Here is a 23,019-nt window from a genome sequence, read left to right as displayed (position 1 = left end):
ACTATTTTGGCCAGTCTGTAGGATATTCTTCTACTACACAATGATAGGGCAATGACCCCTGAATGAATTAGCTCCAGGCGAGCATTCACATGAGGCAGCACAGCACTGTTGAAGATACCATTTGTGTCCCACCAAGCAGTACTGCAGTGCTTGCTGGGTACTGAGCTAAAACTAGAAAGTCCACCTCTTGAAAGAGATAACCAGCCTAGTTACAAACCAATTGGCACAGACCTGATTACCTCATATATCTTTACTGGGGTTAACCCACAACTGGGCTAATAGACACCTATGCCCCACGCAGCCACTCCCTCCCTCCCTCCAGTGGGATGGGGGAGAGAATCAGGAGGGCAAAAGTGAGAAAACTTGTGGGTTGAGATAAAGACAATTTATAAGGCAAAGAGGGAAAACCAAGCCAAAACAAAGAAAAGCAATGATACAAAACCAACTGCTTACCACCATCACGCCCAGCCAGTCCCTGAGCAACAGCACCCCTGGAAAACTCCCCCTGCCCCAGTTTTATTGCTGAGCATGACATTGCATAGTATAGAATATCCTTCTGATCAATTTGGGACAGTTGTCCCAGCTGCATTCTCTTTCTGCCTCTTGTCCACTCCCAGCCTACTCAGCAGTAGGGGGACAAAGTGAGAACTGAAGAAAGCCTTGAAGCTGTGTAAATACTGTTGAGCAATAGCTAAAACATCGTTGTGCTATGAAACTGTTTTGGTCACAAATCCAAACCACAAATACAGGCTACTATGAAGAAAGTTAACTCAATCCCAGCCAGATGCAGTACAACCCCTAGCTGCACAATTTACACGCAATGATGCTTCTTCCTGTATAATATAATTCAGACTAGCTTTAATTTACATTAGCATCACATATGCTTCACAGAATGGGATCCTAGAATCCCCCACACAGGGTTAGCTATTATTTTTTGTGAAGTTACATTAAATATTGATGTATAATCAAGTGTCAATGACATTCAATAAAGCCATAATGATCAGAATGAAATTAAGTTCTCCAAGAAGCAACACTTCTCCCTTCAAAAACAAGCACAATTTTTAAGCCATTAAAATCAATAAAAGCTCTAGTGTACATTAAAGCAGCTTTTAGCAAGGTTAGTTAATACCTCACAGCTCTGCCATCTGTTTGGAATATTGGGCCTTAACTTCTGCTCACACACAACTTTCCTCATTTCTTCAACAGAAGGATCTGAAGGAACAAGGTCATAGTATGGCAACTGGTAATCTTCATGGATTCCTGTAATAGGTTGAAAATAGCTTTATTTTAGCTAACACTAAATTATGTATTCTTCATTTTTACCGTGTTCCTTATCAGTACTCTACCATTTTTTTGGTTTTCGTTTTTAAAAATTACATTACAATGACTGACAAATAAATGTAAAAAATCCTTAACAAGTGTTTACATTACCCTTAGCGAATTTTTAATTTTGTATTTTATATATTTAGAAAAGATACAAGCTATGTAAAATCTTTTATATGCTATGCTTCTTGGATTTGTAATAGCATGTTTTATTTTAAATAAGGTACGTTATCTGAACATGTTAAAGCTAGCCCTTACTTGTGGTGTTTGGCCCTTGCTCTCAAGGACATTTAACTTCACCCTTTTCTCCCCTCTACGTAAAGGTTTTAGAAAAAAATTAATATAGCAAGGATATTTCCTATGGTTCATCAATCTACAAAGAGGTTGAATAAACTGGTCATCGTTTACAAGATTAACAGACAGAAAGTCTGAGACTTACTTGGCTATTACCTTGCACTGTTTTTAGAACAAACTGTTTATTCAAATGTACTCAGGTTCTGTAAGTTACTTATAATTCCTTAGTATGTCCAATTTTGTAAAGATTGCCACATACCACCAATTGAACATCGCCGAGCTATTTCCCAAAACACTAATCCCATTGCATAGATGTCTGCTCGTTTGAATGACTCGAAGTGTTTCATATTTATGGAATCATCTAGAACTTCAGGTGCCATGTACCTATTTACAATAAAAAAAAAGAAAACATTTAATTTCATAAATATTTACTGTAGAGAAAGTTCAGTGCTACTGATCAGCTCAAAACCAAATTTAAATATTTATGTGGAAAAGGAGGCAAAGGAAAAGCGACTTCATTAAGGTTATCCATCAAAGACCTTTCAGTGCAAATGGGATAAGTAAACTGAAAGGAACAAGCAAAGGAATAGGGGGAATAAGTAAAACATGAAAAAATAAACAGATCCATAAACCTGATAGACATGGAATAACACAGACAATGACAAAGACCAAAAGTCTCCAGTTGCTAACTGATGGGCTATTAAAAAACTGCAGGCATAGCTTTAGAGAGGGCCAGTCTGGATGTTGCAACTGCTAAGTGGGAAATAAGAGGAACATGAGGATTGTGGATATTCAAGGGAGGCCTGTGGGACCAAGGAATGTTTAGGAGAAGGCTAACTGGGAGGAACAAAAGTGGGGCAAATAGAAAAGGATTTCAAAGGGGCCAGCTGAATAAACAAATGCCAGCCACTATGCTTATCTAACCAAGGCCTGCACCTGCTCACCTCAGTGTATCCTACCTTCTTATTAAATCCTAACTATCCTTCTATGCAATCTCAGTCTCAACCCCATGTGCATGTGGTGCTCTAAGGACTACATGCCAGCAACTAGAGGCAGGCATAAATGAATTCAAGGCTAGCAACTGGAGTCAGACAAGGGATGAAGTTGCTTTTGGGCCTGGGGTGCCAGCAACTGGAGAGAAGGAGGGTCTTGGTATCAGCAGCTGGAAGATCCTAGGAGCGTATGTCCACAGGTCCTAGGAGCACACAGCTGGAGCTACCAGGGGGGATCAGCATGAATGAATTCTGGGCCAGCAAACTGCAGTCAGACAGTGGGTGAAAGCACCTCTGGTGCCAGCAACTGGAACAAAACGAGGGTCTCTGCTTCAGCCACTGAAGTGGGACCATGGGTCACGGGCTTCACAACCACATGCTTACAGGTACTACCTACAAGGGAAAACTGGGATAAGAGAAGCAGAGTAAGGGTCCCTCAGCACCAGCAACCTGAGTGGGAATCACAGGTCATCAAGTCTATGTGCCTGGGTGCCAGCTGCTGGCATGAGCCAGAAGGTTTGTATTTCCCCCAAACCCAGTATGCACGGCAGGTGTGCAAGGGTGTAATTCACTAGCAAACTTCAAGCTGGTCTAGCCAGCAAATATGTGGCCCAGCCAGGGATGTTTGACAAGGGGAGGGCCTGCACTGGTATTCAAGGTAGTCCATGTGTGTAGATGTGCACGAGTGCATACGTCTCTTTGCTACTGTGCATTAACCCAACCCAGCTGGTGAGTAAGACACCTGTGGAGCACAGAAGAGGGCATTAGACACACCAACGATCATACCAATAGTTGAGGGATTCATAAACATGCATGGGCTTCTGACGCTATAGAAGGGGGTGTGTGTTTTCACTAATGAAGTTCAACCCTGATCAGCTGAAGAGAAGGAAGAAGACTTGGCTGTCTATATTTACATTTTATAGAAGTTCTGACAATGTTTTATGTGGGTGTTCAAGACAGCCCATTATGTATAGCAATCTGTGTAATCAGCCCTGTCAGTATATTATGTGTCTGTGTGTGCCCAGCCTCACTACTGATTGAATCATGAAAGCAGCAGCCACATCCATATGCCTGGAATGGACAGAGCCCCAGCCCTTTGGACACAGCAGGCTGGGCTCCAGAAGCCAGGCAGGAGGAAGCTCCAGCTCCTGGAATCTGCCAAGATACAGCAGCCACTTATAACATCCCCTAGCAAGACTAGAGAGGGAACAGACGTGAAGAGCTGGTTGAAAAACCAGCACTGTTAAGGATTCCTTGTGAACAAAGGCTCCCTACCATTACAGTAACTGATTCTTCATCATACAGTCTGTAAGTCCCATCATAAGCCATACCAGGCTCTTTTTTTTTTTTTTGAAAAGTAAATCCTATTTGAGTTACACATTAACAACTGTGCTCACAGGAAAAATTTGCCTTATCAACATTTCCTGCAACAGAAAAATCTGTGAGAGACTTTCAACTGAGAAACAAGGACTGAAAAGTGGTCATGGCATCCAAGTGATTGTTACCTTGTTTAGTGACTAGGCCTAATAGGGGAACATCAAGCAAAATGTCAGTGTGGACTGCACTGTGAGAGTTACTGACAGCAGCATTTCCCCTGACTACTGGAAGGAATGAATGGTATTTGCTACATCAGTCAACATCAGTTGTAGTATTGCTCTCAATCTGTATAGCTCTGGCAACTAAATCCAAATGTAATGTTTAGCAGAGTTCAGTGTGTTTCTCCACATCACTGCCCTGTCAATCTCAAGCTGACATACTAATGAAGCAGGCGAACAATGACACCAGAGCTTTGGAGAGCACAGTTAACTGGTAAAAAAGCAACATGCACAGATTACTGGAGTGGAATACAGTGTCAGGCAATAGCTCAACCTCTGCAACAGCCACAGAAGCCTATTTTACTTAATCAACATAATACTAGGATTTTCTTTTCCTAGTACCAGGGACGGTAGGCAGAATACAAGACACACTACCCAAAATACATTTCAGGACTATCAGACCTTTCACAGCTCTCTCAGCACTACTGTGTCTTATAGAAGTAACATACATACAAGGAAGCAAGGGCTATCAACAAAAGAGCAAAAATGCAACCAGTAGTCCAGAACTACAGCAAGGGTTGCTGACATGAGAGTTCTCAGCACTGTACAGGCATATAAATTCCCCACAAGTGATAACCACAGCACAAGCAGAGGACAACTGTCTAGAGAAGAATGTAAAGTTTACTTTGACAGTATTTACTGAATGGAAGCAGAGTCTTAAGTTTATATATATCACAATCTTTGACATGGACAAAGCTCAAATTATTCTGGGCCATCCCTATCAAAAACTTTTTAATCAAGAATGCAAGATTGTGATGGGTGTTTTAATTCTCTCCAGGGATTTTGCATTATTGGATAATCTTCTTGTGCTACTTCTGTGCTTGACAGTATAGTGATCAGCTTTGGGTCTAGAAGAAAGAATATTTGATCTGTCTTAAGACTGCATGGGGATAAGAAGACAGACCAAACCAAAAACCCCAATCATGTTGCAAGACTGTCAGCCAGGATCACTTACACAAGCAGTAGAGCAGACTATCTCAGTTTCTGTAAATCATCCTAAGGACAAGGGTTTTAATAGGAAAGACCTTAAGAGGCCTGAATGTGGCAGTGGAGCTCAATTCACACCCTCAAAAGAAAAAAATCCCGCCCCCCCCCAAATGTGACTTTCATTGAATTTATTGGCAAATTGACCTCTTACCATGATCCTCCATCAATGCATTTAGATTGGCTTTGGCTTCCATAAGACAGAATGGTGACTGACTGCTCAAAAAGTCTGAGAGATTATTGCTGGAACAAGAGAGGCGAAAGGCAAGTAGGTCATCTAGTGTGGTTAGCAGATTAGCCGTTTCACAGCTATCAGACAAAAGGGAGAGAAACATGCATCTCCTTGTCAGCCGATATATTGGAAATGCATTGCTTGTCAGAAACGGTATTTTATGTTCTGGAGAGAACTACTCTACGTAGATTAACTCTGACCTTCTGAACAAGGTCTGCAGCTTAGTACCCTCTAAGAATGAAAGGATAAGTCTACAAAGAAGTTTACAAATTATGTTGAGCATGGCATTACTAAACTTTGGGTGCCCATTGATCTCTTCCCCCCCACCTCTTTTAGTCTAAAAGCTCTGCCTGTATTAGTTGCTTAAATTTCTCGTACAACATGTAGTGAACTTGGTGTCATCAAACAGGACCCATGCACAACACACTGAGCATGACATCTCCCTTCACCAAGCCTGTGCTCCACAAGCATAGCTAGAATTCTGCTCATATTTGGTTTAGGTAAACTGCAGAAAAGCACCCATGCTAAGGTGGAATTTGCAGACAATTTTTTTTTTTTTAAATACAGTCTATTTCAACTACCAAAAGTAACAGTTGTGCCGCACATCTCAAAAAAAAAAAAAAAAAAAAAAAAAGAAGAGACTGAGTCTGGGTTTTTTACATGCCTCAGGGAGTGAGAGAGGGATTCTATTTCTTTCTCAGTTTAAAGCCCACATTTCCTGCTTTATGCTGCAGGCTGAGCTGTGAAAGCACACAGTTCACACCCTCTGGTAAAGCTAAGCCTGTGAACAAAAAAGAAAAGTTTCATTCAGAGAGAAGAATCATCAGTCTGACTCCACACCTAGATCACTCACCCAAAAGTGAGTCTTGCTTGCTCCCTAGACCACACGTTTACAACAGACAAACATTAGAAAAATATGAACTTAGTCAAGTCTCCCTGAACTTGCCCACAGAGCTTCCACGTGCATAAGAGGTACCAGCAGTGGCAATCAATGGGAGTTAAAATTGTCGTTGAACAGGTAAGATCTGAACTTTATTGTGAAAAATTAACCAGAGAAGATGAAGAGTTACTTAGCTAAGAATGCACAAAAGGGAGGAAGACGGGACAAAGCCTTTTATGAGAATGAACAATTTTCAGAGAGATAGAAGTGACTAATGTCTTTAAAGCGGGAAACAGACTTAGTCCTGGCTGCTGCCCACTGCAGCAAGCAAGAGTTACTGCAGCTTTACCTTTGTGCAGAAGCATAAGGTAGATGAACAAGCAATTTAATAAATGCCTATGCAAGAAGAGATCGGGTAAGTGGGATCTACAGACACAGCTGAAAGGATGCTTTCTCTAAAGACTAGACTAAAGAAAGTAACTGACTGGCACATCATTTTTCTTTGCATGTAGGCATAGTGGAAAGTACCGAGTCACATGTGGTATGTGCCCCGCACACACCAATGCAATGATGAATTCCAAAGTAGTCTGCTGTTCTACTAGCAATGATTACTGGAGACTTTGAGAAAGAATAATGCCCAGTACTTTGTAATCTAGCAGTAGATTAGAAAATAAATCTCATTTGACCATTTGTGTGGTATTTTTAAAGCTGGCAAAGGACTAGTACAGCAGAGCTTTAGAACAAAGAAATTTCAGCAGTGCAATTGTCAATAAAACAAACTTTCAGTGCATGTTCCAAAAGCTGCTGTTCACTGAGCCTTAAGTTTTTTTTCCTTCTTCCAAAAAGCCACAGCTAAAGGGGCATCCTAGTTCATTGTAAAACTGCAATCACACCTCCTCCTTCCCCTGCAGTTATCACTGACTAAAGAGATATATAAAAAATATTTTTTATGTATGGATTAGAGATTGGGCAACATCAACATAGAATTTTCCCCAGTGTTGCTAGGGCATATGCTGAAGTTAACAAGGAAGCCCTGAACCACTGGGTTTCCACAAATTTCTCCATGACAGGCATACAAACTTCAGTTTGACATACCACTGAATGTATAGGCATCAAAAGGACAAAGAGTTGCCCATATTGCACAACTCTGTTGCTGTGGTTCACTGTCAGTGCTGCTATCTCTGTATGCTCTATAAGTGCACAGATTACTAAAGGAAATTCATCTTCTCATCAGAGCAGCTTCCAGCTCTTACTGTCTGGTCGTCCAGTAATGACAAATTACAGCTAATAAGTTTAATTGCACTTGTGTTGATGGAGTTAAACAGCTCTGAGTTCTTTCGAGGACAAGAAAATCCATATTTCCAAATTCAGAAGTAGGCCTTTAAAAGAAAGGGACTATACTGACTCATCCATTGATAATTCTATTTATGCATTAGATGACAAAGATAATTGCTATTTTAAGTTCTCTTATTTCTCTCAAAAATATGATTCCATGAAAGCCTGCATCCAAGATTCCGCAGCTTCCATGTTCTGCCACATAAGCTGGACTTCAGTGTGAAGCCTTTTACTTTCACTGCCAATATCCTGTCTTATACTCCAGACTGGGCTACAAACAACACTTCCATGCAACACAAGGCAAAAAAAAAATAAAAAATATACAGATACAGCAGTGAAGTCTCTAAAACTGTTATTCATGAAGCCTCCTAATTGTTTTAATATATACTTGTGCCCTACAATATTTTGCAAGTTTTTGGTATTTTACACATGCTAGTAATAGATGCCAAGATTCAACATGCTTTTTAAGCACCTACTGTCTAACTAAATTATGAATTGGCAAGGAAGTGCCAAGGAACTCTACCTGCCATTACTTATATTTTCCTGTTGCTTGTGTTTGTACCCACAAAAATCTTTATATGGGACAAGAAAAAAACAAAGCATTTTATAAAAAAAGTTGTGTGACATCACGTTAATGATTTTACCTTTTTGTTCCCACTCTGTGGTTTGGGGCAATATCAATTGTGTCAGTAGCTGAATCATGCCTAACCGCCAATCCTAGGTCTGCAATGCAGCATGTTCCGTTCTTTTTTACCAATATATTTTTTGATTTCAAATCTCTGTGGGCAATCGCTGGTTTGCCTGTAAGGGAAAAAAAAACAGAACTAACACATCTGTAAAAAAGGTAATTGCTATTACTAAGCCTGGTACAGATTTTGTTTGAAGTTAAAGCAGCAGAACTGGAAGAAATTCTGTATGTGCATCAAGGTAACTCCCGAAATCATTCATTGTGGACTGTCTGGCTGTGCAGAAAAGTGCCTTAAATGTCTACTGTATCAGTCCACTCTATAGCTCCTTTCTCCCTTCCTGGAAGTATTTATCGCATGCACATAATCCTTGCCACAAAAACATTTCTAACACCTTTGGAAATAGACCCATAGTGCTGTCTTAAATCAAAGTTAAGGAGATACTACAGACACCATTACTTAGTGCCTTTTAAAAGGTGTTTTGTAGGAAGGATTGTTATATCACAAAACCTGGATATGTCATAGAAAGGAAAGTAGAAAAAACTTCCAAATTAAGAAGGTCTATTAGTTCAGAAATTTTCACAGGTCCAAACAGACATTCTTAAATTCACTCAGCTCCACAAGGGATTAACTTGGGTATCTGTGCCAAGTTCAGCTGCCCTATCACATAAGTAAGTAGCTGTATGCAAAACAACTACACCCTGAAAAGGTTGAGTGTTCTAACCAAGAAGAGAATTATAGCAGAAAGAGCTATGTATGTGTCATTTTTAAAAACAATCCAGTGTTATCCACATGACAGACTGAAGAGTCATAAGATTACCTTGCGTGCCAACAATTTCCATGTGAAGATGAGCAAGACCACTGGCAGTGGACAAAGCTAATTTTATCATTCCTTCCACTGTTACTGTGTACCTGTTCAGGTAATCAAAGAGTGATCCATGCTCATGATAGTCTGACACCAACCACAGCTGAGTCCATGTACCATTGTCTGCAAAATAACACTGGCATGAATACCACACACACACACAAAAGACAAGCAAACCATATATGCCAAATTACGTTTTGCAAATAACCTCAGCCAATTAGACTCTTAAATCTTTACTTCTACCCCTGCAACATTTAAATACCTCTGTAAAAGCTGGGACTACCATGCAAGACTTTCTGAACAGCTTAGTGAGCATTCTTTTATTTAAACTAAAAGACAAACCATAGAAAACTGATGTCACTATGATTCTGAGGTGAACTATTCAGGGTATTAGCCAGTTCCTGCCTTCCCCTAACTTTTCTGCTTAGGGGAACAGTGCTGAATGCACAATGCAAAACTAATCCTGTCACTAAGCAGTCTAGTATGAAATTGTCCAGGCTACCCAAAAAAAAAAAAAAAAAAAAAAAAAAAAAGGTCTTTCAAGCTTTGCCCCATAACTCCTTCAGTCTTCCCATAACCTATCTGGCCTCAGCCTGGGAGACAATTTCCACAGTTACCAGCAGCTGGTGGATTTTTCCTCCTGGAGTAGAAGCTTGCAAGCAGCAATCGGACACATTACTTCAAAAACAAAGTCAAATCCCACCTCTGGTGACCTCTATGTTGCTGGCCAAAATTGAGGTTTCCAGGAGGCACAAGGGTAAAGAGAATGAAAAACACCAATTATGAGAAAACCAGTTTGCTGTATGATTTTTCACTGAACTATTAAGAACAAGACAGGCCATAATACATTAGCAGATATCCCAAGATATACAAATGACAGATTAGAACTAAATTGTTCATGTTATTAAACCAGTGGACACAAAATAGCTTGAAGTTTAAGCCACAGAGAGAAGACTATTAAAGGAATTCAAATCAAGAGGGGAGCAAAAGTTGTTGTGGTTTGGGTTTTTTTTTTTTACCTAAGAAACATACTCAGCAAAGAACAATCCTATCACCAAATAGGTTTTCTAATTTTATTTTGTTATAAAGGCAACTCTCATGCAGCAGATCTGAAGTATTTTTATAGTTAGCTACTTTTATAGAAGTCTTTCATCTCTTTAAAAGACTAGTTATCCCACAAGAGATTTCAGTTGGGCTTCTATCCTGAATTATACAGCCACTATTCCCTAAGAACAAGTGAGAAAGCTCAGCACAAGCCAAAAAGATATCTCATTATGTGGCAGTCCTTAAGGATTATCAAAATGCACATTCAAGAACTAAATACAAAGAAGAGCAAGGAGAAAAGTGAACTCAAAAGTTAGTTCCTGTCATAAACATACTGAAAAACTTTTAGTTTGCAAATAGGAAGTTCTTGTGTTTCCTTCCTCTCTTCCTCCACTTTCCTCAAAGAACACAACTGGCCCAGAAATGTCAGCGGCACAAAATGCCTGATCTAGAGATTGACAGACACTAGCTTTATAGAAGTACTTGTGCTTTTCTTTAAATAAGCACTTGGGTGGAGTATGATAACTTTCAAGCATCCCTTCTACTTGGATGTTTCTAGGGAGGCTGTTGATGCTATTAAAAATAGTTTTAAAAAGAATTAAAAAGCCACCAAATTCTTCAGAGTAAGAAGTCTAATCTACATTCAAACAATTCTCACAATGGAAAGAGGATTCTGCCTTGCTACATTCACAGAATAGTCCCAACTGAGTTGTTAGTTTAAACAGGCAAAAGAAAGCAGACAAATGCTCTAACCTGTAAAAGACTGTTAGAAAACTGTTATTGCAGCGGGAAGCCTCGTATAATATGCCCAGAGAAGTGACTCCTAAGCTTTGGTTTTTTAAAAGGAAAAAAGGAAGTTAAAGCCATGAAGTTTTCAATCACAGGATTTGCATTGTCAGGTAAAAAAAAGGTAATTACACTCAGTAGTAATTACATACAGTAGCACAGCCTTCCATGACAAGGTAACCTAATTTAGTTAATATACACACGCCAAGATCAAGAATCTTAAGCAATTTCAGAATGTTCAAGAACGTTATGAAATCTTATGTATGTTCTTGGAAACTTATTTGAGAGATTAATCATGGTTATTTCATCTGTTTGCAAGAAACCTGAAGGAATTTTAGACCATTAAAATCACTCAGAAGTAAAAGGTTTTTCTTTCGCAGTTCAAACAAAATTTGAAGTTCTGAGTAAGGCAGCTTTCAGATTTGTTGTTAGAAGACTGATTACAGTTTGAGAAAAACATTAGTGCAGTCCAAGCAACATTCATCCTAGACAAACTGCCTCCTGAAGAAAGGAATATATAACAATTACTTTATCAAATATATAATCATGTTTCAATTAAAATTGGATCGATTGAATTCACTTAAGTGACTAATGCTTTTTTCCCCATTGGTACTAGCAAAACAAAACAAAAATTGGGACTTGGCACATGCTTGTTTTTAAACCAAATACTAGGTTTTAAGGTGTGACAGTATTGCTTGGTACAAGAGTTTTGAACCACAGACTTATGTTCCAAGCTGAATGTTTAAAAGTTACAGAAACTGCCTAATTGCATGTGTTCTCTAGTGTCATGCAGTAAAGTGTTTCAAAGCAGAGAGTGGGATACATTAGCCCTTTCTGGCACACAAATAATGTAACAGAAAAAAAACCAGGAAACAAAGCAGTGAAAAGATCAGATACAGATAGGATCTCTAACTAGAAAACTTCTAGAAATGAGGTATTCAGGGAGATGTCAGGGAAAACACCTTTCTCTGTGGCTAGAAGAGGACTGAGGTTTTTTTTTTAGTGAAACAGCTTGACTCCATCACATTGAGATAGTCATCTGTTTAAATTGATGAAAAGCACTTGAGCTGTGTAGATTAGCAAGATCTTCCACTCAAATTCCTTTTTCACAGGCTAAAGCCAGAGCTTCAAAAAGAATAAATGGCTCAAATATTGCTTTTCTCAAGAGGAAGGAATTCTGTTCATTTCTCCACAGCATACTGCCTAATATCATTCTCGGGGATCTACTTACCATGTAAGGTAGTCTGACTGAACAAACTGTCACCTAGGGAAGCGCAGCTTTCAATTAAGGGGAAGGAATGGAGAGGCCAAAGTATTTTAGCACACAAAATTACCTGAAAGTGTGCAGTACAAGACTTCAACTTACTTTTAACATGACTACTGACAGTTATGGTTACTGACAGCTAATCCAGGGAAACCTTTAGTACTGTAAACAGAGGTCGCTGCCACTGCTCTTCTGCTAGAGTAGAATCGTGCAGATAAGTAGTCCCTGATGCTCTTCACAATTAAGTATCTAAGTTAGAAAGAACAAAACAAAAAAAACCCCACTCAAAACCCAAACTATCTGTTTAAGTGGTTCAAAACTAGGCAACACATGGCCCAGAAAAGAATTTGCCTGACCTAGCAGTATTTGAAAGTTAGCTTACACTCCTAAGAGCTACCCAGAACACAAACATGCTAGCCAGACAGAACACAACTGCAGTTAAAATAATTCATTGCTTCTTAGCCCTTAAGCTGGCTTAACACCAGTACCTATTTCCCAGTAGATTTTGGGATGGGAAAGCAGACAGATTAGACCAGCTTCTGCAGCCTTCTGAACACCATACAGCTGTGGAGAAGTAGAGGAGGAGAACAATGTGCCATTAAGGCACATAGATCTTCTAAACAGCATAGTAGAACAAGGAGAGAAGACAGTAGTTCAGTCACAAGCTTTGACTCCACCATCTGAGCTGAACACCACTGACTTAACTGATCTACCTGCACTTGTAAACACTTCCAAATCTAAGCATGCACCCTTCTACCTGAAGGCACTCGAATTGTACAACTACAACGGCCAGCCAGATAGATGTTCCCCAGCAGTTGTGAAAAATATGCAATTGTGTTAAGAGGAGAGACCCAATTAATGCCTTTACTAGTAGCAAGAATTGCAGCATGACACTGGTCCACTCTTACACCACAAACTACACGTCAGAACATATGAGTCCTCAGCAGTCATGATGGATGCACAAGAACCTACTCCTGAGAATTCTTCTCCATGTATCACTGAAGCTTTCAGCAAGCGCTGACTTGGGATTGCACAACTAATTCCTTGTACTGCTTTATCTCTGTAGTCATGCTTGCAAAGTCTCAGACACACAGCCAAATTCTTATAGTCTAATGACTTTGTGTATTCCAGCTAGAGGCTGAATGCATTCAATAGTCTGCCCTACGGAGAAATGGATGCAAGTCCTTTGCAGCTATTATCGCTGTGAACCAATTCTTCATCTTCCACCTGGCACCTAATAAGCATTTATCATTTAGTACCAGCATCTACAATGAAAGACTTAAAAAGACCTTTTAAGCCATGGGTCTCTAAAGCCATGTTGTGATACACTGCTCTTTTCAGAGTACCATGATAGCACACCTGCTAAACTGGAATAACTACCTGTATAATGGTCCCTCTATGTTCTCCCATTTAGTGGGATACAGGTGGCCTGAAGTATTCTAAACAGGAGTTGAAGTATTAACTTCCTTCAATATTCAGAACTTCCGAATGCTTAACCCACAGAGAGAATGGTGTGTACATATTTCCTTGCTGAGAGAATGCAGAAGGTTATACTGAGAATTCTGCATTGGTGGGTTAAAAATAATAATCTAGCTTTCCACATCTGCTTAGACAGCAATACTGTCAGAAAACAGTCAAGGATAGCAGCAGTCTCAAAATACATCTTTATTCATTTTTTGTAAACCAAGTGCTAACTAATTCTCAAGAAAACAGACGAGCCCTAAGGCCTCAAACAATGGCATGACTTACCAACTAAGGATTTTTTTCTTTGTATGTATAGCATTTAAACAATAGAAACCAGAAAAATTTGTATTGCATTACATTATATTACAAGGAATCTAAATACAACCAAGTCAAATGGAATTTCATTCTACTACATCTGGAACTTGAGCCAGCAATCAGGAAATTATTTCAGGAACCCACTGGTTTAGGAAACCTTCATACCTCCTTTGCACAGTAGTCAAGTGTATTTTTGGGACAAACGATCTATGGGCTTGGGGCAAAATTGTAGACTAGTATGCTTAACCACATCTAGATTCTGTTAAAAGTTATAGCTAAGGTATTGTGTATATCCTTTATGCTTTTAAGTGAGACATAGTACCTAAGGCTTCTGAAGAGATGGATTTTCATGTATGTCTTTAATGCAACTGATCTATTCATTTTAAATCCAAGCTCCAGATACTCCACTAGCTCTATGGGAACAAACTCAAGCTCTTGCAGATGCTATTAATATCCAATACAACTTCAGACGTGAAAGTAAGACAGTTTCTAGTGGTAAGCACAATAAGCTGCAGGAAAAAGTTGCCTGATATGCTGCGATCTGCAAACTCTTGGAGGTTAACAAGTTGCACAGCATCTGTTAGGAGCAAGTGAGCTATAGCTAACCCTTTCCTGGAGGAGTGTTCTACACAGCCTCTTGAGTTCTGTTCCAATTCTACAAATGTATATAGATATAGAAACTTGAAATTAATCTAGTAATAATTAAAAAGAACTCTATTTCCATGTATACTTCAACTACACTAAAACCATTTAGGAATTTCCCACAAAACTGAGAGCCCTTTAAAAATCCAGGATGTGTATGGATTTTTGACTCCCCCCTAAGGTGACAGAATTTTATGTTAATGCTTTCTTTGCAAAAAAAAAAAAAAGTCAATTTCAGATTAAAATAACTGAATGAAACAGCATAACATTTTATAACTCCTCTTAATGCAAGAAATTCAAGACTTCTGCTGGTTTTGCCAAATTTTCATGTCTTGAATTGGAATGCAGGAAGACCCAAGAAACTTTAATGTGACTGAAACCGCAACAAATCAAACAGAAAAAAACAGTTAAACTGTTCCTCTTCGTAGATACTTAAAGGCTTATCAGGAGACTTTCAGGGAACAGGTAGAGTTTTTTAATACTAGGAATAAATCATTAATTCTGTTTTCCAATTTCTTTTCTACCTGGAGTTCTAAATGAGTAACTTCTCATCTCTCAGCCATAAAAATGAATATTCTACCTCCTACTTTATATTAGGACAACAGGATTAGACATGATCTCTTTTGGTCCCACACATCTATCTTCTTAGGCTTTTAGAGAAGTACAGACATTCAGCACATGTGTGGGCTGACAAGATAAAGCATTTCCTCTTTGATACCAAATTTAGCCAGTATTTTAACTTGCTTGTAGAAATTACACCTCATAAAAAAAAAAAAAAATTCTTATTTAAAGATTTAAACAAAGCCATGCTTTCCAGAAAAAGGAAAGTGTACTTTTTTCCTTCATTAAACCTATGAAAAGTCTGCCAAACTCTGAAATGCTCTAGTAACAAAATTATTTTTTGCAACTCTGAACTGGGTCCTCACAACTTTGTTTTCCCTTCCATTTACTATCTATTCTGACGAGGTAGACAATCAGCAAAATGAATTCATAATATCACTAACCTTTGTTGTCTGCAGCTATAAATCCAAGAATGTTTTCATGCCGTAGCATAACTGTTTGATAAATTTCTGCTTCACGAAACCACGAGCGTTCCTCTCTTGAAGAGAAGATCTTCACAGCAACTTCTTCTCCTCTCCACTTCCCTCGCCAGACTTCTCCAAAGCGACCCTTACCAATGCTTTCTTGAAGTACTATAGTTCTTGCAATTGTTCTTTGCACAAGTAAAGGTAAACCTAAAAAGAAGATTTTATATTAAAGATCACTAACAAAATCAGCACTTGTAAGTACTAAATACAAGATCTATATTCCATTAAGATTCTCTTAAAATGCACATAAACTCTCTTTAAGATTAAAAGCTTGTTATGAACTGCTAACAAGCGTGTAGGCAAGATGCTGCCTTTTCTTAAACAAAAAAGGGATCTGCCTGTAACTCCTGGCAAAGCAGTTCAAGAGCACTTTTGCTACCAATTCACTTACTTGATTTATCACTAGGTATGACTCGGTCCATTTTTAAGTTAAAGTTAAACCATACTTATCAGGAATACTGACTGTCAAATGTTCACACTCATGCCCAAGTATACCAGTAGCCTGCTGGTACTCTCAAGTTACTGTAAAATAGGAAAACATCCTTGTAATGAAAACTTCCCATTTTACAGGCCATTCTTGTGCACCTCACTATAATTATACTTGAGAAAAATGCCTACATTCATAAAGATTTTTAGTTTCGGAACATCCACACGCTTTCAACTCACAGCACTGCGTAACGTGCTTCAGTAAGTTTGTATAACAAACAAGAAGCACTGGCATCCTCCAGCCAGGTGGGTTTTGTTTATTTTACATCTGTTGTAACTGCAAGGCTTCTCACAGAATTCTGCAGGGATACTACACTGCAGGACGAGTGCATTGAACAGGTTATCTGCTCACAGTAAGCGCTTTTGATATAGGATTATTTAATTTAAACACTTAAAGTAATCTATTACTCCAATAGATGACAGAAGAACATCTGGTTTTCCTTATGCTATAGAAAATAAATACCAACTAATAGCTCAAAAAACTAGTTCCTGTCCGTCTCTGGACATTCTTCGCCAATAACAGCGCTAGAATGACATCTGATCTGGTCAGCAGTATTGCCACACTTGCGTCTCAGTCTGAGGAGTGCACACTGAAACACTGCAGTCTTCAGAGGAGTTACTCAAGAATTCCAGACCTACAGGAATTTTCTGCATGATCTGTGCTGACAACACATCTATGTGAAGGAAGGGGAAAAAAATGGACACCTTACCAGTCATTGTCAGGTGCTGCAAGAATTCCTACTGAGAAAGTTAAAATTTTTGCTGTAATAGCTGTCCTCATGTCAACTGTACTGTGTGCCCCATAAAGGCAAACTAAAGGCTCATCTGTGAAGCCTAACTTGCATTCTTTATGGACAGACTTTGGAAATGCCAAAAAGGCCAGACTAGAATAGCCACAAGATCAAACCCAATCCTGAAAATGTAAAATTTGACTTTGTTGGCCAGAGAAGTCTTCCTCCTTAGCACTCATGTACTGCTGCAAAATCCACTGGAAAATGTTAAATACAAACTGATTTTGTATAGTTTAAGTGGTAGATATGCCTACTATTTTCTTTTTCCTACAGCCATTCCAGAGAACTTTGTACATTTTCAGTTTCATATGCACTGCTCTCAACTTGCTGTACCATTTATAGACAACCCTTCTTGTTTAAAAGAGATGTCCAAGGATATCAGCTAACCTCTACACAGATACAAAGCTCTTAACCTTCCAGACATGAAGCATTTCAATTTCACATTACAAGCCCCCAATCATGTTAACATGTCACAGTACAATAAAACCCCTGCCAATTGTGATATATCTACCATACTCCTATACTTATTTTTACACTATTTATGAGATTCAACTTGCTTCTGGTGGTTGGTTTTTTTTTTTTTCTTTTTTGTTTTCTCTTACTACTGCTGCTGAACAAAACCAGAATCCATATTTATCTTGCATCCAAAAGAATTCCTTACAGACTTTTTGTTGCAACTGAGCAGTCTCCTCTTTTTGCTATAGAGGAAACACAGTCCTGTATCACCAGGAACTTGAGCAACTGGTTTACCGTAAACCAGACTGCCTGAAGAGTAGCTCACTGGATATAGCTACATTAGCTTTTGACATACACATTGGGCACAACTGTACTTCAAGTTCTTTTAACTGTGCATGAAGATAGGCAGTTTGCTAGTCAGGAGGATGAGAAAATTCAAGCCCACGTTAAATTCAACAGCAGCTCATAACATTTGGCATCTTGTATTCAGCCATGATCACCCAATTTATCCCTGAAGCCTTCATCATCATCTATCTTCATACATAACAAAGTATCCCCAAGCTTTCCAAGAGTTCTTTTCCTTTTCCATACCTTAACAGTATTCTGACTAGTTTGGACCAACATCCAATGCATAAGAAGTTTGTACCTGATTTGGATAATTCAGGAACTAAGTTCTAAACCACTAGACAACAAAAGCAGTTGCTAGAACTTTGTTCTTGTTCATAAGTCTCTGCCCAGAAGACTTCCTCTGAAAAGTAATAAAAAAAGCCACCCAACCCCATGAACTGTGAAAAATCTCATTCTCTTCAAGCTCCTATGAACCACAGGTAAGTTTAAGGAGTTTTACATTCACTTCAACTGATTCAACTTTACATTGATTTCTGTGACCCTTTGGATTTCTAAACAATTTACGTTCCTACTTGAAGTCACCTACGAGTAATAACCAAAACTTCTCCCCCCCTCTTTTAGGCAATTCTTCCCATTTCCTTGCAACTAAATTACTTTGTAATTTGTGAGTTGGAGACTAGCAGCTGGGCATCCCAATCTGTCTATACTATGTGTAATTGATACTTAGAGATTTGCATCATGATCTGAAAAATCATTCTTAGCTTTAAGAGACTTTGAAATCCTTCTCTTAGATCCTTCTGCTGAAGCTGCAGCTTCTATTTTAGATGTTTCATCAATTCCTTTCATCAAGCTTCTAGTTGTTTCAGGTCTTGTCCATCATGGAACAAACAGGGCAACACTAACAGAAGTGAAGACTGAATAATTAATAACAGCTTACTATTCATCATTGTAGAAAATGAATCCTACTTCCCTTTTGATCCGAGTAGGAAGCTCATTTTTTGAGTTTTGATCACTTCTCTGTTTTATATAGTTCTCTTCAGAGAATACCATAATACAAAACTGGTAGAATCCTTTTGATTTGACTATGAGCTTTTTTGGTCCCTCGGTATGAGTTTAAGAGCAGAACATGTACTTTAGGTCACCAGATTAAATACTTCTTTAGCTGTGCCTCTTAGATCTGGATTATTTTGTCTGTTCTTTTTAGGAGGGGTATACAGAAGTAACTGGAGGAGTAAGTTCAGCATTTGCATTTATTAAGTTCTAGCCCCATATATAGGAAGTTCTATTAATGACTTTCATTATTTGATTTAGTTAATTATTGCTGTTAGTAAATGAGAAAACTGAGATAAATGCAAACTACTAAAGCTGCAGTTCTAACCAGAGAGCAACTTACCCTATCACAATCAAATCTTATTTGGATATAGAAAAAGCTTTCTCAATTGAAACATAACTGCCTACACACTCAGTGCAACCTCACCGTCTTCAGAGAGGATATATTTTGACCTATATTCTAAACATGTTCAGCAAGTTACATTGATTTTACTTGATGGTAATTTAGATATGCTGTGCACAACAAAAAGGTAACTGAAGGTTACTAAAGGTAAACGCCTGAGCCTTATTAATAGAGGAAACAAAACATTTGCAATAGCTGACCGTTTCCTACATATCAGACTGTACTCTCAGAATGATGAGGAACAGTAGCAGCAACTCAATCTTTATTTCACTTATTTCCGTATATTAAATCTTCACTGATATTGAATGATTCTACATGGAAGTAGCTTTTTAAAATAAGTTTAAATAGATTTGACAATATTAAAAAAATCTGATGCTTTACAAGGCTCTTCAACACAGAGTAGTTATTGCTAGAAGGGCGACATTACCTGACCCAGAGCCTGAAGTTGTCATATCATAAATTAAATCCTTTAAAGTAGTTCCTTCTGATATAAAGGGACGATCCAGTGAGGGATCTTCTTCACTTGGCACACGATGATGAATTACAGTACGATTATGACAAAGATATAGAATCAACATTAGTGAAATGCAAACAAAGCAGACAGGTCCAGCAATGACAGCAGCCAGTTCCACAGGTCCTAGGTTAGAAGATGGTTTTCCTGGAGTAGGACCTGACAGAAAAAAAAAGAGAAAATTGTAAAACTATTTATTTTTTAGTCAAAAAAACTAAGTTTATTGTACAGTGACCTTCAAATTATTTCACTGTATCTGTTAAAACTCTCGCACAGTAACTTTTTCAAGAATCTAAGTAAGTATTACAAAGGGCAAAAGCAACTATGTGCTTATTCAGTTTCCATTTACCTTGCATGTAAGTTCAAAACTGGCCTTAACATCCCTATCCAGAAGATTCAATTTCTTGTTCTAAATCTCTTGAAATTCTATTTGCAGAGTCTCAGATGTACTTTAGGCCTTCGAATTCACCTACAACTTCAAAACCAAACCTTCTGCTCTTACAGAATTTTCTGTTTAAAAAAGAAAAAAATCAAATATGCCAAAACCAATTACCTGGTGTTGGAATTGGAAGTTCTATTTTATTGCAGTGGTCTCTGTCACAGCAATGAGGCACAGTAATGACTCCATCTCTGGAGGAGGGGGCACAAACAAACGGCCTGTCTCGGGGAATCAGATCAATTTCTGCTATACACATGCTATTGTGTATGACTTTGTCTGCAGTTCGTGTTACTGAGGTAAAACATAGTCCATCTGTCACACATGTAAAGTTGTCTTTTGTACATAGATGGCAGTAACACTGTAATGCTGTATTGAGAAAAAAATATTAGTGTTAGTATTGGTACATGTTCCGAGTTGAGAAACAACTTGAATGACTAAAGGAATGAAAGTTCAAAACACTAGGAGGCCTATACACTTTTTGGCTACATAAACACAGAACTATAACACTAAAAAAACAACACTACAAGGCTTTTTGTGGGACAAAAAAAAAATTAGGAGATGAGCAGATGAAAGAAAGTAAAATTTAAAGCAGTCTCTCCTTATACAATTAAAAGAGAAAGGCTGCGATCTAGATGTTTCTCAAGGTAAAGAAGTTCCATTACAGTTCCTAATACTAAAGAACTAGACTTTTTAGTAACACTGTATCCTCTATAGCATGCAATTCTGCTTTTTTCAAACCCAATACAAATGCCATTTTCTCCACAATAACCACAGGTATAGCTTTAGTAAGTGATAAATAGGATGCTACTGGCTACTCAGGATTAATACTTTATACATCACTTGATGGCTTCAATTTTGTGCCAAGGGTGTATAGTGGCTTAATCCTCATTAAAAAACCAACCCTGAACAACCTGAGAACATACCCTTTCACATAAACAGAATATGGCTTATATTTGTTATTTATGAAGCCACAGGAAAACATTGCCTTACATTACTCAAGTTCCTGGTTTACTAAAGCTATCAACTGCACTAGTAAAGGAGGGGGCATGGGAAGGGAAGCAGGAATGACAGACTAATCATGTCTGAGATGATCAGGTTTCATTCTTTAAATTGCCGAAGTTCTTGGAGAAGGAAGACTACTTGAAATTGCTTTCTCCATTCCTTCCTTCATTTACAGGACCAAAGCCAGACAGAAAACAGTGTAGGAGCAACAGTTAAAGTATTAATAGACTCTGACTCCACTCACTCATCTATGAAGAGCAAAAGCTAGCATAGAACTTGCGTACATGCACGCAGATGGATTAAAATACAGAAATTTAGACAAATTTAAAGTCTTAAACATTCATGCCCAAACCACAAAAATGCACTGAGCCATAAAAAAGGCTCTTTCAAGGGTACGCACAAAGTCTCATGCCAAAGGTATGAGAATGAGTAGGTGGCAAAGCAAAAGATGCACCAAAATTTGGCATTTCACTTAAATTCAAGAGTTGAAGACAACCACCTGAATTGCCTCAGATTTTACACCCCTCTCTATCCTTGGATTCCATGGATATCCATGGATTTAAATAAATGGCAATCTGATCTCAAATATATATTCCATCTCAAAGTCTTGATTCCAAGTTGTATCCCTTTCTCTGAAAACACCTCCTCCCCAAGATTTTGAATCAAATCAAGTTATTCCCAATCACCCTCTACTGTTACTGAAGAGATACGATGAAGTTCTTAGGACCCGCCATAGAAAGATAACTCATGTTTCAGAGAGTTGCCAGCCCACAGACAAATTAGAAAAAGGGAGAAAAAACATGAATGGAATTGCAGAATTATTTTTTTAGTATGAAGACTGAAAAAAAGTTAGAAGGTGAATATGAAGTTCTCATATGAAATGAGAACTGGCACATGGGAAGATAAAGCTTCTTAATGGCACCACTTTTTTTGAAGATGCAATTTCCCACCCCACCTCCCCCACCAGAGAAGTAAGGAAAGTTATTAATCAGAGTTTAACTATGAGAACATTTAACAGTTATTTTCCTGTTGGTGCGCCTTTGGTAATTTACACTTGAACAAATTCCTTTTTAACCCATTTAAACGATTAAAAGTTTCCTAAAATATTCATACATTGATTTTTTTTTTCAACTTTCTTAACAAGCAGGCCTTTATCTCATTTGCTTCATCCATGACTTTTTTCCTATTTAAATAGTATTCTTGGCTCATCAGAACTGCCCATGCATCTGAATGCCTACAGCAAGAGATTGATATTCATTAAGATATATTTACATTGAGTCACTGTACAGAGGCCAAGTTACTTGAAGTCCCAAAACAAGGTTTGGGTTGGCCTTGTTACTCTTACTCATCTTTCCAATCTTGTGAAGTTGCAGGGACACACTGACACTGCTATGACTAAATAAAGCATTTGGTGTCTTTTGTTCCTCATTAATTTTATTCCCACCTCTCCTGCATTCCTAATGAGAGCAATCTGATACAATTTGTACTTTTGTTCCAGTTTGATGCCACTATCTTACAGTCTTCTGCCAAGGTAAAGGGCACAGTTACACACACCTGAACAGCTTCCTCGGCACAAATGGATCACTACTTCCTTCTAAAGCTATTCTCCCCCTCCCTTGAAATCAGAAAACAATGCCTAATCAGCTGAACAGCCAAAGCTTCTAGGAATCAGGTTTTTGCTGCTCTCTAGTGGACACACTTTTACACCCCCACCCCCCCCCCTAAAAATGCTCCCACCCCCTTC

The 23,019-nt window shown here is 38.4% G+C and overlaps 1 protein-coding gene across 1 annotated transcript in view; it reads right to left on the bottom strand.

The window, feature by feature from the left end:
• The window catches only part of TGFBR1 (transforming growth factor beta receptor 1), a 40,446-nt gene that overhangs the window by 5,542 nt on the left and 11,885 nt on the right, over positions 1-23,019 (bottom strand). Inside the window, exons 3-9 of the mRNA XM_035893434.1 lie at positions 20,388-20,639; positions 19,751-19,993; positions 15,706-15,936; positions 9,142-9,309; positions 8,280-8,436; positions 1,877-2,001; positions 1,130-1,260 (exon numbers count right to left, since the gene is read on the bottom strand). Coding sequence (XP_035749327.1) covers positions 1,130-1,260; positions 1,877-2,001; positions 8,280-8,436; positions 9,142-9,309; positions 15,706-15,936; positions 19,751-19,993; positions 20,388-20,639 — 1,307 coding nt within the window. The remainder of the gene's footprint in view (positions 1-1,129; positions 1,261-1,876; positions 2,002-8,279; positions 8,437-9,141; positions 9,310-15,705; positions 15,937-19,750; positions 19,994-20,387; positions 20,640-23,019) is intronic.

The sequence above is a fragment of the Egretta garzetta genome, unplaced genomic scaffold, assembly GCF_000687185.1.
Source record: "Egretta garzetta isolate BGI_Z169 unplaced genomic scaffold, ASM68718v1 scaffold14, whole genome shotgun sequence".
Taxonomy (NCBI): domain Eukaryota; kingdom Metazoa; phylum Chordata; class Aves; order Pelecaniformes; family Ardeidae; genus Egretta; species Egretta garzetta.
The sequence above is the reverse complement of the archived record's forward strand: the minus strand, read 5'-3'. Positions and strand labels throughout refer to the sequence as shown.